At 40.4% G+C, this 20,404-nt stretch overlaps 1 protein-coding gene across 1 annotated transcript; it reads right to left on the reverse strand.

Moving 5' to 3' along the window:
• Positions 1-6,217: 6,217 nt before the first annotated feature.
• LOC137094928 (cytochrome P450 2G1-like) lies at positions 6,218-16,962 on the reverse strand. The gene is made up of 9 exons (XM_067460923.1): positions 16,783-16,962; positions 15,632-15,794; positions 15,399-15,548; positions 15,053-15,213; positions 14,591-14,767; positions 14,343-14,484; positions 12,224-12,411; positions 10,039-10,180; positions 6,218-6,839 (listed from the first exon to the last, which is right to left on the reverse strand). Exons 1-9 carry the CDS (start codon positions 16,960-16,962, stop codon positions 6,658-6,660), a joined length of 1,485 nt encoding a protein of 494 aa, XP_067317024.1. The 3' UTR covers positions 6,218-6,657.
• Between the last annotated feature and the right edge of the window lie 3,442 nt (positions 16,963-20,404).

Below are 20,404 nucleotides of genomic sequence, written 5' to 3' on the forward strand. Positions count from 1 at the left end.
GATGCAGGTTGTCAACTGTCCTTTTTTGGCAGAGTGTGGACAACAGCCTCATCTAGATGGGACTTTATGGTCCTTTATTGGGGTTGGTTGGGCACCGCCTTCTTTGTTTTATAACTGCTCAAACCTGGTGCACATGTCAACAGTAAGAGAAGACATAAACCAACCGTATTGGCCATTAATCTGTGGGACTAGGGGAAAAGATTGTTTATTCCTTCACGGCAAGAGATTGGACATGACATGAATAGCCCTTGTGGTGTCTTCCAACTTTAGGATTCTGTAATAGTTTCTTTCCTGGTAAATCAGTGCTGTAGATATTTTGTCTAGAAGGCATATGTGTTTCAATGTTTGCATCACAAGCATACTAAGATGACTTAGATGAGGTATCCATTTTTATTACCTGTAAATCACCTAAGGTATCATTTACTATATACAGTCAGTCCTCAGTTGTCATAGGTTCTGCATTCAACTAACCATGGCTTAAAAATATTTGGGGACAAAAACTCCAAAAAGTAAAACTTACTGATGTATAGCCTCCTGCTATTCGAAAGATCCTCAAGTTCTCTCTGACATTCATGTGAAATGTTTGACATTTCATATATAGGATGCCTATCTATTCCATCATTAATAATAATAATAGCACAAAGCATCTATGATTTTGGTATCTATGGTTTTGAACCAAACCCTGGTGGACACCGAGGGTCCAATGTATATATTTAACACATCACTGAAAGCAGAAGAAATGTTGGCTGATTTTTGACCTCTCCAATAATGGCTGCTTTTCCAATTGATAAATCTCAGTCACAACCAAGAAGACATGTAATGGCAAAGTCTGACTGTGTGGAATTAAAAAATAATGAGAAGACACTTGTAACGCCATTTAGATTGGCTAAAACACACAAAGGCCGTAATGATAAATGTTGGAAGTTTGAACATCAAGAAGGGACAGATTTTTAAGTTGTAGGAACATGTGCAAAAATATCTAATGTTTAGTTTGGTCATTCCAAGGGTGACTCCATCAAAGTCTGTGCAAGAGGAATGAGAAGATAGCACAATGCCTCTGTGAATATTGATGATCTCCTTAGATGTAACACTATCTCCAAATGACCAGATAATATTTCCAAGGAACAATCACTCACCTTGAGAAGAGAGTTTAAGATTTCTAATGACTTGATCTGCAGAAATTCCCAAACAGAGGCAGAGGAGTGAGTCTCACTGGGAGCATCTCCTTTGGTGATTATTCCCTCACAGCTGATGGACTGACAAGATAGGAAGATGAAAGGAGGTAATTGCACCATCCAACTCCAAGATGCTGGTTTTGTAGACACGTATCCATTCTATATCCACGTATCACACGTATCCCTGGTAGTGCAGCAATTTAAACCACAGAGCTGCTGAACTTGCTGACCAAAAGGTTGATGGTTCAAATCTGGGGAGCGGGGTGAGGGTTAATGCCAAGGGAAACCTTTACCTTTACCTATCCACTCAATGTATTTTATCAACTGTGGGTTTCTTTGGTAGGTTGTAATGATACAGAAGCAAATAGAGATGAAAGTCAAATTTGCTCAGCTCTTCCTTGGCTAGCCAGTACTGTAAATCCTTGTGCTGGCAGGACTGAAGACCGACAGGTCACAGGTTCGAATCTGGGGAGAGTATGGATGAGCTCCCTCTATCACCTCAGCTCCTCATGCAGGAACATGAGGGAAGCCTCCCAAAAGGATGGTAAAAACATCAAAACTGTCAGAATTATTGAAAGTATGTATGTTTTGTTTTTAAATGTGTTTCAATATGTATAATCATGTTTTTCATATGTATTCAAAATGGGTTCAGTTATGTTCAGCTGTGTGCTAGAATTGTGGTCACTAGAGGCAGAGAGAGTAAAGACCTTGGCAAAAGTTAGATAAGACATTTTCCTTTGCTTGGGAAAGAAAAGGGAGGATTCAGCCAAGACTGATAAGGAAATGAAATTGAAACTGTTTGTGTGCTCTGTGCTTTGTAGTTTTGTCTTCCAGATGTAGCCTGCTTGGAAAATAGACGTGTAGAGATGTGCTCAGTAAAGACTTTGTTATTCTGAAACTGTAAAATGCAGTTTGTTATAATTTGTGTGATCTGGTAACCATCTGTGGAATGTCCAGGGTAGGACAAAGAACTCTTGTCTGTTGGAGCTAGGTGTGAATGTTTCAACTGGCCACCCTGATGAACATTTGATTGCCTGACAGTTTTTTGTCGTGGCTTGTTACTGCCAGGGAGAATCTTTTGTTGAGAGGTGATTAGCTGTCCCTGTGAATTGTTTGCCACCTTATATATAGGATGCCATTCTACGCCATCATTAATAATAATGGGACAAGCATCTATGATTCCAATATCCATGGTTTTGAAGCAAACCCTGGTGGATACCAAGGGTCCAATGTATATACAGTAGAGTTTCGCTTATCCAAGCTTCGCTCATCCAACATTCTGTATTATCCAATGGAATCTGCCTCCCACCCGGATCCACAACTGTTTCAATACATTGCAATGTTTTGGTGCTAAATTTGTAAATACAGTAATTACTACATAATGTTACCATGTACTGAACTGTTTTTTCTGTCGATTTGTTGTAAAACATGATGTTTTGGTGCTTAATTTGTAAAATCATAATGTTTGGTGTTTAATAGTCTTTTCCTTAATCCCTCCTTGTTATCCCACTTTTTCGCTTATCCAACGTTTTGCCGGCCCATTTATGTTGGAAAAGCGAGACTCTACTGTATTTAACACATCACTGAATGCAGGAACATTCAGTGATGAACAGCTGTGAGTTTTTTGGGCTGTATGGCCATGATTCAGAACAGTGATTCTGGCCATGAAAGCCTTCGACAACACAGCAGAAGCTATGGGTTTTTTTGTATGTTTGTTTGAATACGTTTACCTTTTTTTCCCTTTAACTTGACTGAGTGTGTAATAGGTTTAGGGAATAGCCTGACTCACTTGAGTCTTCTTGGGGGGAAAATCCTCAGCCCTACCTTTTGACTTCTGTTCTCTGTCCTGCACCAGCAGCCTAAGTCATCCCCCAAACCCAAAATAAAAATCCCTTTCTTCTTCGAGTTACCTCTTTGACTCTCGGCCTCTGCTATTCTCTCCCCAGCCCCATCTTCTGGCTTGTGTGCATGTACTCCTGCACCAGTCCAGCAGCCTTTAAACATTTCCTAAAAGTCAGTGGATAACACAAATGTTCTGAAATTTGGGAGGCTTGTAGTCATAAATGTGTCCTCCAAGTACAGCCATTTTCATCCTGATCATATTAAAATGATGGAAAGAGAATCATAGAATTACAGAATCATAGAATCAAAGAGTTGGAAGAGACCTCATGGGCCATCCAGTCCAACCCCATGCCACAAAGCAGGAATATTGCATTCAAAGCACTGCTGAGAGATGACTATCCAGCCTCTGTTTAAAAGCTTACAAAGAAGGAGCCTCCACCACACTCCGGGGCAGAGAGTTCCACTGCTGAACGGCTCTCAAAGTCAGGAAGTTCTTCCTCATGTTCAGATGGAATCTCCTTTCTTGTAATTTGAAGCCATTGTTCCTTGTCCTAATCTCCATGGAAGCAGTAAACAAGCTTTCTCCCTCCTCCCTGTGGCTTCCTCTTACATATTTATACATGGCTATCATGTCTCCTCTCATCCTTCTCTTCTTCGGGCTAAACATGCCTAGCTCCTTAAGCCTTGCCAGCTCCCCCATTGCCACCAATGGGTTGGATCTTCTCCTGAGCAAAAATGGATCTTCTAGCAAACGAATCATGGAATTTATTTCCCACTTCCCAATTTCAGGAATTCCCCGGTAAATGGAATGGGCGGCCAATCAAAAAAAAGGACTGAAAATGGGATGAGTTTTTGATAACTCACACACCCCTAATATGATGCTAAATGATCTATAGGACAATAACCAATATTTGAAGGTATTCCTGAAGGTGGCTTAAACCAAAGTGGAATGGTTATCCAGCTGAGAGCAAGGTTCCTTGCCTTCTCTCTCTTTCCTCATGCACTTTTATTGTTAAGTATATGCATAGAATTAACTCCTTTGGGTTCCTGACTCTCAAAGGTTAATGACATTTTACTACGCACATGACTAAAAAGAGGCATGAAATCTCTGTGCCTTCATTGTAGAAAGACCAACACCACATCCCAAGCAACAGCCTACATGGCCTGATTGTGGTTCCCAATGGTGGAGAAGGCACCATGAACTAGTTTACCTCATTCCTCATACCTTGCACCTTTTCTATAATTTTTGAACTTCCCTGTTAGTTGTGAAACAATCAGTCATGCTATTGGCATGCCTCCTTGTGATCACTAAACATTTTCAAGTCTAGTGGGCCCTCGGTATATTTTGTTTCCAAGATACCCAAGGATATCATAATCTGTGGATGCTGAAGTTTCAGTAGAGACAATGACATCCCAAATATGTGGGCAAATAAATGTTGAAGAGAGTGAGTTATCTGTGAAGTCATGGGAGGCTATAGCATTGTTTGCTTATACATCATGGTACTCCATAGGTGGCCAAACCAAGGTTTGCTCCTCCCCCCCCCCCCCCCCCCCCGGTATATACTTGAATATAAACTGACCTGAATATAAGCCAAGACACCTAATTTTACCACAAAAACCTAGGAAAACGTATTGACATGAGTATAAGCCGAGGGGGCAGGGACTGCAGCAGTTACTGGTACATTTCAAAATAAAAAATAGGTACCAATAAAATTACATCAATTTAGGCATCAGTAGGTTATTTAACATATTTCAAATAAAAACAGTAAACTAGCTCCATAAGTCGAAAAGTAGGGACAACAAAAACAATATGGTATCAACAATAACTTTATAGTAATAATATAGTAGTAATAATAAAACTTCATTGGGTTGTTGTCGGTTTTTTCGGGCTATATGGCCATGGTCTAGAGGCATTCTCTCCTGACTTTTCACCTGCATCTATGGCAAGCATCCTCAGAGGTGGTGAGGTTTGTTGGAACTAGGCAAAAGGGTTTATATATCTGTGGAATGACCAGGGTGAGACAAAGGACTCTTGTCTGCTGGAGCTAGGTATGAATGTTTCAACTGACCACCTTGATTAGCATATAATGGCTTGACAGTGCCTAGAGCAAACTTTTGTTGAGAGGTGATTAGATGTCCTTGTTTGTTTCCTCTCTGTTGTTGTGCTGTTGCAATTTTAGAGTTTTTTAATACTGGTAGCCAGATTTTGTTCATTTTCATGGTTTCCTCCTTTCTGTTGAAATTGTCCACATGCTTGTGGATTTCAGTGGCTTCTCTGTGTAGTCTGACATGGTGGTTGGGAGAGTGGTCCAGCATTTCTGTATTCTCAAAGAAAATTCTGTGTCCAGGTTGGTTCACCAGGTGCTCTGCTATGGCTGATTTCTCTGGTTGAAGTAGTCTGCAGTGCCTTTCATGTTCCTTGATTCTTGTTTGGGCAATGCTGCGTTTGGTGGTCCCTATGTAGACTTGTCCACAGCTGCATGGTACACGGTAGACTCCTGCAGAGGTGAGAGGATCCCTCTTGTCCTTTGCTGAACGTAGCATTTGTTGGATTTTCTTGGTGTGTCTGTAGATAGTTTGTATGTTGTGTTTCCTCATCAGCTTCCCTATGCGGTCAGTGGTTCCCTTGATGTCTGGCAAGAACACTTTTCCTCTGGGTGGATCTTCATCTTTATTCTCGTGGCTTGTTCTTGGTCTTGCAGCTTGCAGAACCAGCCATGAGAATAAAGATGAAGACTCAGGCCAACTTACAACATAATAACAGGCAATGCCTATATAAACAATGCAGAGCTAGATATAGATCTATAATTATATATACACATATACCTTTCCCCCTGAAACACTTGCATCATCCTCTCTCTATATACATGCATTTCTCTCCTACAATATTTGAAAGCCTTACATATCTATATTTATATCTATCTAGACATACTTATATATATATATTTGTGTGTGTATAATATTTCCAAGCCCTATATATCTATATTCATATATATCTTTCTAGACATCTCCCTATATATATATATAGATAATAAGATTTTAATATAAGATTTGCAAAGATTTGTTAACATGTGAGGGAAAAATAATATATAAAAATAATGTAGACATATAGATGCAGATATACAGGTACATGAAAATTTCTAAACATTCAATGCCTATATAAACAATGCAGAGTTAGATACAGATCTATAATTATACGTACTAATTTCACATATGAATTTCCCCCTGAAATATTTGAAAACCCTCTGTCTATATATGTGCATTTCCCTCCTGCAATAATTGCAAGCCCTATATATCTATGTTTGTATCTATCTAGACATCTCTCTCTGTATATGTGTGCGCGTGCGTGTGCATATCTATACTCTTAGGATTTTTCAGGAGATAGAAAATGTTGGAATGGGTCAAAAATATTCCTGTTACACAGCTGGGGTTTCAGTAGTTCCCCAGTACAACAAGACCTAATCTGGGATTGAAATATGGAAACTATAAGTGGTTGCTGTTGATGTTGCCATCATTAATTTTGACTTTCCTCTGTGTAGCAGAGTCAGTGAGCAGAATAATTGCCCTTCCATCTCCCTGTAGAGTTGGAGAATCCAGATTATACAACAGCCGCAAGCTGAAGAAGAAAGGGATCTTGGAGTTAGCGTGGGATGAAGGAGAGATGATAAAAGGGTGGGACATTGAGAAAGCCATTCTCCAGCGGGGTTGGGTCAAGGTCTTCTGGGGGCACAAGGGGCTTCAATTGGAAACTCTGCAGGATGGTGGTGAAGAAGAGGAAAAGCTCCATGCGGGCCATTGATTCACCCAGACAATTCCGTTTCCCTGAAAAAAAGAAGAATTTGTCAGGAGGTGACGAGAGACGCATCCAGCTTTTCTGATCAGATGACTCCTGAAATTTATTTATCATGCCATTAGCAACAAGACGATTGTATTACATTATTTAACAAATTTTTAACAAACAGACAAAACAGAGTTTGCAAGCTTGGTAGTTGATTAAATGTCCTTTGACCAATAGCTGGCCACTTGGAGTGCCTCTGGTGTTCCTGCAATGTGCATGTGGCGGGCTCAGGTTACATTGCAGCAGGTGGTCTGTGGTTTGCTCTTCTCCACACTCGCATGTCATGGATTCCACTTTGTAGCCCCATTTCTTGAGGTTGGCTTTGCATCTCGTGTTGCCAGAGCGCAGTCTGTTCGGCGCCTTCTAAGTTGCCCAGTTTTCTGTGTACCCAGGAGTGAGTCTCTCATTTGGTATCAGCCACTGATTGAGGTTCTGGGTTTGAGCCTGCCACTTTTGGACTCTCGCTTGCTGAGGTGTTCCAGCAAGTGTCTCCGTAGATCTTAGAAAACTATTTATTGATTTAAGTTGTTGACGTGCTGGAAAATGGAACCCCTTCCATGTCCCTTACTTTGTTCATTGTGTCTTTGGCTTTTTATGGACTTTCCTTTTCAACCAATCATCTCATTTTCTCAAATCTAACATATACACTCATGTATTTATTTATTTACGATATTTCTATCCTGCCTTTCTCAAGCGTGAAGGCAACTTAAGGAAAAAACTGAAATCATGATTCTGGGACCAGGCTTTTGGACAGCAGGCATAAAAGTACTTTAGATATGGAACTGTACTGGATTGGCTATATGTGTGCTGTTGCACGCTGGGCCTGTGCATAAGACTGTAGACAGGACATAAATTCTGTATGCCCAACGGGATGCTGGGGCTGCCTCAGATTAAAGGCTTTTGGATTTCCTTAAAACAGAGTTTTTAGCTTGCTTAAAGGTTCAACAAAGTTCTTTATCAATGAAAACAAACAGGTACTTTAAGGCTTTCTTAATAGTCTATTGGCTCTCTCTCAATCTTGTGCACAGGGAACAGGCACTATCTTCATAACTGTAACTAATGGGGAAATCCTTAACTTCTAATCTGGGCAGTCTGTCTTTGCCTGTGTTGGTGTGGAGCACCTGTACCCGGTAGCAACTGCTTCTGGCTTCCACGAGTGACCCTTACCAAGCAGAGCTTTGTAGACTTCCAGGGGAAAAGGAGTTTCCCCTGCCTTTCTGTGATGACTGGCTGGAGTGCTGTGGGACCGGATTCCCTCAGCAAAGGAGCTGTAAGGCTGTATATCGCCCCAGCCAAGCCGTAGAAGACGAAGCTTTCTACAGGAGCAGGAGCAGGGAATCTAACTATAATTGACAGGTGGCTTGCCCTATGATTGCAGCCAAAAGAAGCCACCTATCTGCAGAGTCCCTGAAACTTAGGACTACAACAAACATTCAGTGCAAAGCAAACAAAATTGGAGCTCCTGGTGCAGTTGTACCTGCACAATATGATTTGACAAATTGCTTTTAATTGTTTTTAACTTAATGATTGATTTATTGTTTAAATTGTCGTATATTGTCGTATTTGCTTGTTTGTGTGGCATCGAATTGTTGCCGAAAGTAAGCCATCCTGAGCCCCCCCACCCTCCTCATGGTTTGAGAAGGACGGGGTAGAAATGCTGGAAATAAATAAAACAAATAACAAATTGGCAGCCATTCGGTGCCATAACAATACACAATACACAATTCAAACATTTGAAACAACATTATAAAATCAATACAAAAACCATTAGAACCATACAATAACTAATGTCTTCCTGTTAATCTCAATAGTTGACCTATTGTATAAATCAATGTCAAGTTTGGAGACCCAAATTATGGATTTTTATATGACCCCTGCATATGTCAAGAGTTATTCTGTATAGTGAGGGAGAGCACTAATGTTTCCCAGGAGGCCAACCAACCCTGGCCACCATGATCTTTTCCCTACGCAGCTATCAAGAAGTCCAGAATTCAGGATGTGCTTCAGCCAGAAGTCCAGCACATTATTCATTTCATATAAGAAAACCAGGATTCCATATTATACCCAAAAAACCACATTACATGAAGATCCTGTATTGGAACTCTCATAATACATGGGTCTATTGTAAACAGTGTGGGTTGCTCAAGTAGAGATGATGATGATTGATTAATAATAATAATAATAATAATAAACGAAATAATAACTTTATTTATACCCCTCCACCATCTCCCAGATGGGGACTGGGGGGGGAGGGGTAACATCAAATCAAATCAAATACATGCAGCAAATAATAAAATCAAATGAAATGTAAATAAACAAACTAATACAAAATCAAATACAAGAAACAAAGTAAAATAAATAAATAAATAAATAAATAAATGCACAGCGAGCTGGGCCAAGTTAAAAGGAGTAGAATAAAATGTAAAATATAAAAACCCTGGGTGAGATGGGTGAGTAGAGTAGTTCCTGGTGAGGGATTTCAGATGGGAACAAGCAGTGGGGTGAGTATTACTGAAGGATGAGATAAAGTGCATTGCCAGGCATGTTGTTCTGTTATTAAATTGCTTGTATTGTTGTTATTATTGCTTGTATTGTTGTGTTTGGGCTCGGCCTCATGTAAGCCGCACTGAGTCCCTTGGGGAGATGGTAGCGGGGTACAAATAAAGTGTTGTTGTTGTTATTATTATTATTATTATTATTAAATGATCCTGGTGTGGGGATTGTATTCATTCGTCAAAGGTGTACCGAAACAGACAGGTTTTTAGACTCTCTCCCCCTGAAGGCTGTCAAGGTGAGTGCTTGCCTAATCTCTCCGGGTATTATTACCCAGAGAGATAAGGCAGAGAGATTCGGTGGAGAGATTGTTAGTATTTTATTTTTAGCCTTCTCATGACTTGAGGTAGGATTGCCGCATAGTTTTCAGACATAAACATAGTAAAATTTCTATAGATACACATATTAAAATGTATTATAATAATAGATACATACTAAAATTCATTTCTATGAAATACATCTTAAAATACACAAAACAGAGATTAAACATTGCCCAAGAAAGCAGATGAAATGGGCAACTTATGTTTTAAAATCTTGGAATGCAATCCACAGAGTACATGAGAAGGACCATAACCCTTACACATATATATTATACAAACCAGCTATCAAGCAAGAATATAATCTTTTTACCTGCGGAGAAGGGCACAAAGGCATCATTCTTCTTGAAGCATCCATTCTCATCCAAGAAGTTCTCTGGGTTGAAAACATTGGGGCTTTTAAACATTGTGGGATCATGCAAAACAGAGCTGAGCACGGGGCAAACCTCCATTCCCTGAGAAAGGGAGAAAAAAGATTTATGAGCTCTGTGCCGTCACACCCAGACTCTATAAAAATAAAACTAAGATGTGCTTCTCTCTTAATCTGGGTGAATCGCGGGGGTCTTTCTTTAGAAGCTCAAAGATTCTCAGCAACTGACACCACTTCAGGTTTGGAACATTAAACAGAATATTTATTTTCAAAGTCCTTGGCAGACTTGGAACAGCTTGTCAAAGTTACAAACAAAACAGTCAATTGGTGAAACCATAGAGATGATCTTTCTTTCTTTTTCCTTCAGTTATTGAGGTAACTTTTCCCCAAATGGTAGAAAATATCCTGGGATCCTTTCACCCTAACCCTGAGCTGCTATGGTTAGAAAAAACAGGTTTTTCCCTATCTTTAGCTCAAGAGACAAAGTTGAAGTACTTTGGCCACATCATGAGGAGAGAGCAAAGCCTAGAGAAGACAATGATGCTGGGGAAAGTGGAAGGTAAAAGGAAGAGGGGCCGACCAAGGGCAAGATGGATGGATGGCATCCTTGAAGTGACTGGAAGGAGCTGGGGGTGGTGACGGTCGACAGGGGGCTCTGGCGTGGGCTGGTCCATGAGGTCACGAAGAGTCGAAGATGACTGAACGAATGAACAACAACAATAGCTCAAGGTTAGCTTTGGAGATGAAGTAATGCTCAATAATATTCAATAACTCAATATCTATTGTTGAAGGCTTTCATGGCTGGAATCTCTTGTGGGTTTTTTCGGGCTGTATGGCCATGTTCTAGAGGCATTTTTTCTTTTCTTTTTTCCTTTTTTTTCCCCTGACGTTTCACCTGGCGAAACGTCAGGAAAAAATGCCTCTAGAACATGGCCATACAGCCCGAAAAAACCCACAAGAACCTAACTCAATATCTATCTATGACTCAATAAGCGTCTCTATCTTTCTTTCTATCTATATGACTTAGTTACTCAATTAACTTTTCTATATCTTAGTTGCTATCTATAACTCAATTATATCTCAAATACTCAATCATATCTCAATTAGCTTCTTTGTCTATATAACTCAATCATACTTACAATTTTTTCAGAGCTACCTGCCTGACCAGCAGCACATCTGAAGCTTTCTATTCTACTGAGGGAGGCAGAGGAGATTCCAAAATGGAGATCTCAACCCAGGAAAAAAGGCGCTCCCTAGACACAAAGAGATACTTTTCTAAACCAATAACTGCAGAGGGCCTGCAGTCTGGCTTTGCAGACTCTGATACTGTTTAACTTCTAGGGTGCTGCTGGGTCTGTAGCAACCCTGGGAAAATGCAAAGGAACAGTATCCCATGCAACTAAAAGGTAATGCAAACTATGCTCCTGGAAGACGGAACAAGCTCAGAATGGCAAAAATGCAATCCCAGAAGAGAGCATCTGAAATTTAATGTTTCTATCCACTCATAGTGCACAAGAGCCATTTAGTTGTTCTATGTAAACACCATAAAATTGGGTTTATCTGTGTGCAGTTAAAGGCTGAGGCAATTAAAAAAAACAGGAGTAGATAAGTAAGTAAGCAGCAGAACCTAAACCCTCCCCAGACCCATCTTCTGGCTTGTGTGCATGTACTCCTGCACCAGCCCAGCAGCCTTTAAACATTTCCTAAAAGTCAGTGGATGACACCAGCATTCTGAAACTTGGAGGGCTTGTGGTCATATATGTGTCCTCCAAGTGCTGCTGCTTTCATCCTGATTGTGTTAAAATGATGGAAGGAGGAGCTCCCCCATTGCTGCCAATGGGTTGGATTTTTTCCGAGCAAAAACAGAGCTTCGAGCTGTCAGATTATGGAACTTTATTTCCGACTTCCCAGTTTTGGGAATTTCCCGATAAATGGAATGGGGGGGGGGGGGGCATCCAAAAACAGGACTGAAAATCTTTTGCCATCTTGACCACACTCTGATGTTGCTTGGGCTGCATGTATCCCATTTTCCTCCCTTAAAACATTGGAAGGTGTGGTGTTGACTATTGCTCTCAGTTTCAAGTTAACCGGTCTCCCTTTATCTTTCCTGGTTACTCCACTACTGTACCTTAGGGATGAAGTATCCTCTGAATTCAATGTCACGAGTAACCATGTGGGCCGCACTCATAGGTGCAAGATCTCCAACTCTCTGTACTTCATGGATGACAGCATATGTATATGGCATCTGCCTCCGGTCTTCACTGTTTGGGATGCGATTATGGCCAATCACTCGATCTATTTCCTCATGAACTTTTGCTGTTAACATATACATAACATTAACTCCTTGGGTTGTTTTGAAGATACCCCATGGATATCAACCTCTGTGGATGCTTAAGTTTCACTATAGACAACGATGTAATGAAATGGCATCCCCAATATAAGTAGGCATACAAATGTTGAGGAAAGTGGGTTATCTGTGAGGTCATTGGAGGCTATAGCATTGTTTGCATATACATCCTCATAGTACTCCATAGGTGGACAAGCCAAAGTTTGCTTGCCCCTACCCCCAAATACTGTATATACTTGAGTATAAGCCAACCCAAATATAAGTCGACGCACCTAATTTTACCACAAAAAAACTGGGAAAACTTAACCATACCTCAAAGAAAAACAGTAAACTAGCTCTGTAAGTGGAAAGGTAGGGTCAAGAATAACAATATGGTATCAACAATAACATAATAACAACAGTAACAATAATAACAATTCATTTCAATCCCACCCTATCTCCCCCATGGGAACTCAAACCAGCTTCCAACATAGTAAGATGCAAACATTCAATGCCTATATAGACAAAGCAGAGCTAGATATAGATCTAAATATATTAGTCTTGTGCATTTGTATAGAATCGCTATCCGTTTTAGTTTGTTTCATTTGAATGGCCCCGTTTTTGTTGTTGAGCACTGCTTCCAAAAACAAGGTTTTTCCAAATGAGCTGAAAATTTTCCAAGCATTGTCCAACATGGGCGGCCTTCTCAGACTCCCCTTCCCCTCAGTTTTATGACTAAAAGGTTGAAAATCCTCGTACATAGAGGGAATATCGACCACTCTTAGTCCACCAAGTTTTCTAACATTTGGGTCATCCCCTGATTTTTAGGGATTTTTCTTCTTTCTATAAATAAAATATTTAAAACATTCCTTCTCTCCCTTCCTATCAATCTGCAGAGAAGACCCGAGGTTAGAGCCAGGGCTTATGATACCACTGATTCTGAGACATTTTCCTCTGGATCTACAGAGAAGACATATAGCCTGGCGACATCACTGTTTTCTTGGGTTTTGATTGACCCAAACACCTCCTCTTCCTCTTCTGACGCATACGGAAGAACTCCCTGGGCTGTGTGAAGAAAGCCATGCGGCCCAAAAACCAAACAAAGAAATGGAAATAGTGCCGCTTTCCTTTTTGTTTTGCTTTTTGTTTCATTCTAAAATTGCTCTTTTGTTTTGTGCCATACGAATGGATGGTATGAAACGAATAACCGAATGAAACAAATATAGCAAATACTGCGCTTACCTCAAATATATTATTATTATTATTATTATTATTATTATTATTAAATTTATTTGTACCCCGCTAGCATCTCCCGAAGGACTCAATGCGGCTTACAAAGGCCAAGGCCTCAACACAATAACAACAAACAATAGCAAATTAAAAACATAAGCAATGACACAACAAAACATTACACTATTACACAATAAAATCAGGGCTGGGCCATATATATGCTAATTTCACATCTGCATTTCCTCCTGAAATGGTTTACAAATCCTCTCTCTATATATATGTGCATTTCCCTCCTGCAATATTTGCAAGCCCTATATATTTCTGTTTATATCTACATAGACATCTCTCTATATATTTGTGTTTGTGTGTATTTGTGCTGCAATATTTGCCAGCCTTAAATATTTCTATTCATACCTACCTGGAGATGTCTCTATATATATATTTCTGTGTGCATTTCCCCTATGGTATTTGCAAGCCTATCTATATCTCCATGTCTTCCAGTATTATTCTGTGTTCAATTTCAGGCAGAGTTTAATCTTGAAGTTGCCCTGGAGAAACTAAAGATTCATAGAGAGAACCAATAATTATTGATAATTGATTATTATTGATAATAATTGATATCAGGTCCATGAAGGTTAAACTTGCCAATGTGGGCTAAATGAGGTGATACAACAATAACAACAAACAATACCTTGCACTTCTGGATATTTCATCAAAAACAGGAAGCCATATCTCAGGGTCGAACTGACCGTCTCTGTTCCAGCAAAGAACAGATTAAAGATGGTGTGCCCCAAATTCTTATCATTAAATTCACTAAGTGGATTGCCTTTTTCCTGAAAGGAGGAAAGGTGAAGAAATCAAATAATGATTCCAAGGTGAACCATTGGCTGGCACACAGATCCCCCCCCCCCCCCCACCCTTCACAAACCAACAAGGTACCTTTTCCATCTGGATGAGGAAGCAATCAATGAAGTCACGTGGGAAGTTAGAGTCAAGGGTCTCTTGGTTCTTCTTCACTCTCTTGGCAATGAAGCGCAACGCATCTGACACAATGTCATAGACCCTGGTGTGGGGCCCTGCGAAGTACTTCAGAAAAGTGGGAAACATGTCATAGAGCTGCACGAGAAGAGAAATCATGTTATAGTGAGTTTCCTGCCAAATTCAACTCTAATATCAGTTACATTTCTTTAGTTTGCTTTAGAAGGAATTCTTGAACTATAAACAATGGGAGCATTCAATATCTCAGTTTTGTTCTGATGAGAATGAATCAAAAGAGCACTTTTTTCAGGGCTGTATATGAACTTCTAGTAGTTGAGAAATAAAAAACATCAGGATAGTATCCAAGACCAATAGTTTTCTAAGCAACTAAATATTATCACAAAGTGAGTAACATTCAGGTACCTGGGACCAGGTTGAGCTCATCTCAAAGAAGAAATTGTATATTATCCTCATAAGGGCCTGGAATTCCTCATCCTCATAGTCAAAGCGCTCCCCAAACACAATGGAGCAAATGATATTGGAGACTGCACGGCTGAGAACGTAGGTGGGCTCTATAGGTTTTCCTGCAACAAAACAGCAAAACAAAAACAAATAACAGAGATCCAGTCTACAGACGGAACTTTTGGTTCCGAGATGCACGCTACGTGCATCCATTAAATGTTGGAATTAGGGAGCAGTATTCCCTCTTTCAGAATTAAGCTATTTTGACTCAACAGAATAAATTCAACCTGCCTGGCAACTCTCTTACCCTCTGTCTTCCGAAATTCCTCCAGCAGGAATTGTACCTCCTCTTGGATTCGCTCCTCAATAGACTTTTTCCCCATCCCAAAACTCTTCAAGACAGTGACGGAAAATCGGCGCAGTTGCTTCCAACGTTCTCCATTGGAAAAGGCCACCCCTGAGGGAAAGTGGAAAGAAATCATAAGACAAGCAGAAGAAAGAGTTTTAACCATTCTTGCAAAGACAATTGGCGTGCCTCACCATATCCTTCAACAGCCCTCTCCAATGTAGGCTTGGTACTCCTTCCACAGAACTCTTCTGCCTTGTCTATTAGAGCCTCCTTCACAGCTTGGTGTCCGCACAAGACCAGAACTGGACGTGATCCCAAATAGACTGTGAAAACGGGGCCATATTTTTTGTGCAGCTGTAGGAGAAATAAACGTTTCACTTCTGGCACTATCATTGCGCTTAGGCAGACATTTTGGAATGGTGTCATTTGAAGTGAATGAATTTGGGATCGAGGAGCACATTTCATTTCACATTGCATTGCAATAGATCTTACAAGTAGAAATGTTAGAAATGAAGGGTACTTTGCATTGAAGACCATATCTCTCCCTCCATAATGGGAAATCTCTGGTAAGGCAGGGGAAATGGTCAAAACCACAGTCAGACTACAGAACATAATGGCAATCTTTTCTGTGCTACTTGAGTGAGGAAGACTACCATTATACAAATACATCATTGCATAATATTTATTCAGGGAAGACATAAAAGAAGAATTGCATCTGAACAGAAGAAGTCTGTATAGGAAAAAAAAGCAAACATTCAGGTTTTTTAAAACTCCTCATGGACATGTTTGAGAAAGCAGCACTTTCTATGCGTCAATGACTCCATCACATTTAACACTGGGATCTGTAATGTATGAAGATGTAAAGGACTAAGGGTGTATCTACATTATAGAAACTGTGCAGCTTGACATGCAGGAATATTTACAAGTGTAGTTGGGGAAAAACATATAGATAAAAATCTATAGCCAATGCAAGAGAAAGAACGGCAGTGGAAGGAAAGTAATGAGACAACTCAATGCCTTGGTGAATCTTAATCTTCATAATTTTTCTATTACATCCAAAATGCCCAAGTTGAATTTCAGGGGACAACCACAAATCATGATAAGAGATCTCTTTATAAATATATATATAAAGAAAGAAAAAAGGCAAAGAAAAAGGATAGCTTCCAAACTTCCTTTCAGGAGATGCAGGTACTTCTGCAAACTTCCTTTCAGGAGATGCAGATGTGTGTGTTCTTACCTCTCTCTCTAACGGTGTTCATGACGTCATTTGAGAAACATTGCTTCCTGACCATTAAACAAGTTACCAGGTCTTTTTGCCATAAAATATAAGAGTTCAAATTACCTTTAGAAGAGATTTTAAGGTTTCTCCTGACTTGATCTGCAAGAAATTCCCAATCAGAGGCAGGGGAGTGGGTCCCGGAGGAAGTCTCCCCTTGTGCAATTGTTGCATCTTAGATGAGATGAGCAGACAGCAAGAAATAAAGACAGCAAGGAGGAGGATGAGTGTACCATCCCATTCCATGATGCAGGTTGTCAACTGTCCTTCTCTTTTGGCAGAGTGTGGACACTGGCCTCATCTAGAGGGGACTTTGTGGTCTTTTATTGGGGTTGGTTGGGCACCGCCTTCTTTGTTTTATAACTGCTCAAACCTGGTGCACATGTCAACAGTAAGAGCAGACAGAAACCAACCATATTGACCATTAATCTGTGGAACTAGGGGAAAAAATGTTTATTCCTTCACGGGAATGTCATGCCCAATCACGGGATTGGGCATGACATTAATAGCCCTTGTGGTGTCTTCCAACTTTGTTGTTGTTCATTCGTTCAGTCGTCTCCAACTCTTCGTGACCTCATGGACCAGCCCACGCCAGAGCTCCCTGTCGGCCGTCACCACCCCCAGCTCCTTCAAGGTCAGTCCAGTCACTTCAAGGATGCCATCCATTCATCTTGCCCTTGGTCGGCCCCTCTTCCTTTTACATTCCACTTTCCCCAGCATAATTGTCTTCTCTAGGTTTTGCTGTCTCCTCATGATGTGGCCAAAGTACTTCAGCTTTGTCTCTAGTATCCTTCCCTCCAATGAGCAGTCGGGTTTTATTTCCTGGAGGATGGACTGGTTGGATCTTCTCGCAGTCCAAGGCACTCTCAGAACTTTCCTCCAAGACCACAGCTCAAAAGCATCGATCTTCCTTCGCTCAGCCTTCCCTAAGGTCCAGCTCTCACATCCGTAGGTGACTACAGCGAATACCATGGCTTTGACTAGGCGGATCTTTGTTGCCAGTGTGATGTCTCTACTCTTTACTATTTTATCAAGATTGGACATTGCTCTCCTCCCAAGAAGTAAGCATCTTCTGATTTCCTGGCCACAGTCTGCATCTGCAGTAATCTTTGCACTTAGGAATACAAAGTCTGTCACGGCCTCCACATTTTCTCCCTCTATTTTCCAGTTGTCAATCACTCCTGTTACCATAATCTTGTTTTTTTTTATGTTTAACTGCAACCCAGCTTTTGCGCTTTCTTCTTTCACCTTGATTAGAAGGCTCCTCAGCTCCTCCTCACTTTCAGCCATCAGAGTGATGTCATCTGCATATCTGAGGTTGTTAATGTTATTTCCAGCAATTTTCACCCCAGCTTTGCATTCATCAAGCCCCGCACATTGCATGATGTGTTCTGCATACAAGTGAGAGTATGCAGCCTTGCCGTACGCCTTTCCCAATCTTGAGCCAGTCTGTTGTTCCGTGGTCAACTTTAGGATTCTGCAATAGTTTCTTTCCTGGTAAATGAGTGTTGTAGATATTTTTTTCGAGAAGGCATATGTGTTTCAATGTTTGCATCACAAACATACTAAGATGTCTTAGATAAGGTATCCATTTTTATTACCTGTAAAACACCTAAGGTATCATTTACTATATACAGTCAGTCCTCAGTTGTCATAGGTTCTGCATTCAACTAACCATGGCTTAAAAATATTTGGGGACAAAAACTCCAAAAAGTAAAACTTACTGATACATAGCCTCCTGCTATTCGAAAGATCCTCAAGTTCTCTCTGACATTCATGTGAAATGGTTGGCATTTCATATATAGCAGGGGTCCACAAACTTTTTAAACAGAGGGCAAGGTCACAGTCCCTCAAACTGTTGGAGGGCCGGATTATAATTTGAAAAAAAAATGAATGAATTCCTAGTCACACTGCACATATCTTATAAACAATACAATGATTAAAATGAAGAACAACATTAACAAATATAAACTTATTAGTATTTCAATGGGAATTGAGGGCCTGCTTTTGACTGATGAGATAGGATTGTTGTTGTTGTTGCTGTGCGCTTTCAAGTTGTTTCAGACTTAGGTTGACCCTGAGCGAGGGCCGGGTAAATGACCTTGAAGGGCCGTATCCGGCCCCCGGACCTTAGTTTGAGGACCCCTGATATATAGGATGCCTATCTATTCCATCATTAATAATAATAGTACAAAGCATCTATGATTTTGGTATCTATGGTTTTGAAACAAACCCTGGTCCGATGTATATATTTAACACATCACTGAAAGCAGAAGAAATGTTGGCTGATTTTTGACCTCTCCAATAATGGCTGCTTTTCCAATTGATAAATCTCAGACAAAACCAACAAGACATGTAATGGCAAAGTCTGACTGTGTTGAATTAAAAAATAATGAGAAGACACTATTAACGCCATTTAGATTGCGCAAAACACACAAAGGCCGTAATGATAAATGTTGGAAGTCTAAACATCAAGAAGGGACAGATCTTTAAGTTGTAGGAACATGTGCAAAAATATCTAATGTTTAGTTGGGTCATTCCAAGAGAAAGGGTGACTCCATCAAAGTCTGTGCAAGAGGAGTAATGCAGATCAAGGAGGAATGAGGAGATAGCACAATGCCTCTGTGAATATTGATGATCTCCTTAGATGTAACACTATCTCCAAATGACCAGATAACATTTCCAAGGAACAATCACTCACCTTGAGAAGAGAGTTTAAGATTTCTAATGACTTGATCTGCAGAAATTCCCAAACAGAGGCAGAGGTGTGAGTCCCACTGGGACCATCTCCTTTGGTGATTATTCCCTCACAGCTGATGGACTGACAAGATAGGTAGATGAAAGGAGGTAATTGCACCATCCAACTCCAAGATGCTGGTTTTGTAGACACGTATCTACTCTATATCCACGTATCACACGTATCCCTGGTGGTGCAGCAGGTTAAATCACAGAGCTGCTGGGGAGCGGGGTGAGGGTTAATGCCAAGGGAAACCTTTACCTATCCAATCAATGTATTTTATCAACTGTGGGTTTCTTTGGTAGGTTGTAATGATACAGAAGCAAATAGAGATTAAAGTCAAATTTGCTCAGCTCTTCCTTGGCTAGCCAGTACTGTAAATCCTTGTGCTGGCAGGAATGAAGACCAACAGGTCACAGGTTCGAATCTGGGGAGAGTATGGATGAGCTCCCTCTATCACCTCAGCTCCTCATGCAGGAACATGAGGGAAGCCTCCCAAAAGGATGGTAAAAACATCAAAACATCCAGGCGTCCCCTGGCAACGTTCTTGCAGACAGCCAATTCTCTCACACCAGAAGTGACTTGCAGTTTCTCAAGTCTCTCCTGATACAACAACAACAAAAAAGCTGTTGGGTCCACTTCAAGGTTTCTGCAGATAAAAGGATTAGCTTTCATGGATCTTAAGAATGAAGATCCACATCCACAATGTAACTGTAGACTTCATTACAACTCTGAATTCTGAGCTAAGGAATTTTATTTTGTGTAATTTATAAGACAGTGATCAACATTCCTATTAGCGTTATGTGATTTGGCGTTGTTGTTGTTCAAATTAATACAAATCCCATGTCAATATAATTCTGATATTCTTTAGGAGTAGGGTGTTCTATCACATGAAATCAAATTTCTTCACTTTTACAATCAATAACACAGTCTATCTTTGGTGTCTTGGTT

The sequence above is a fragment of the Anolis sagrei genome, chromosome X (assembly GCF_037176765.1).
Source record: "Anolis sagrei isolate rAnoSag1 chromosome X, rAnoSag1.mat, whole genome shotgun sequence".
NCBI lineage: Eukaryota > Metazoa > Chordata > Lepidosauria > Squamata > Dactyloidae > Anolis > Anolis sagrei.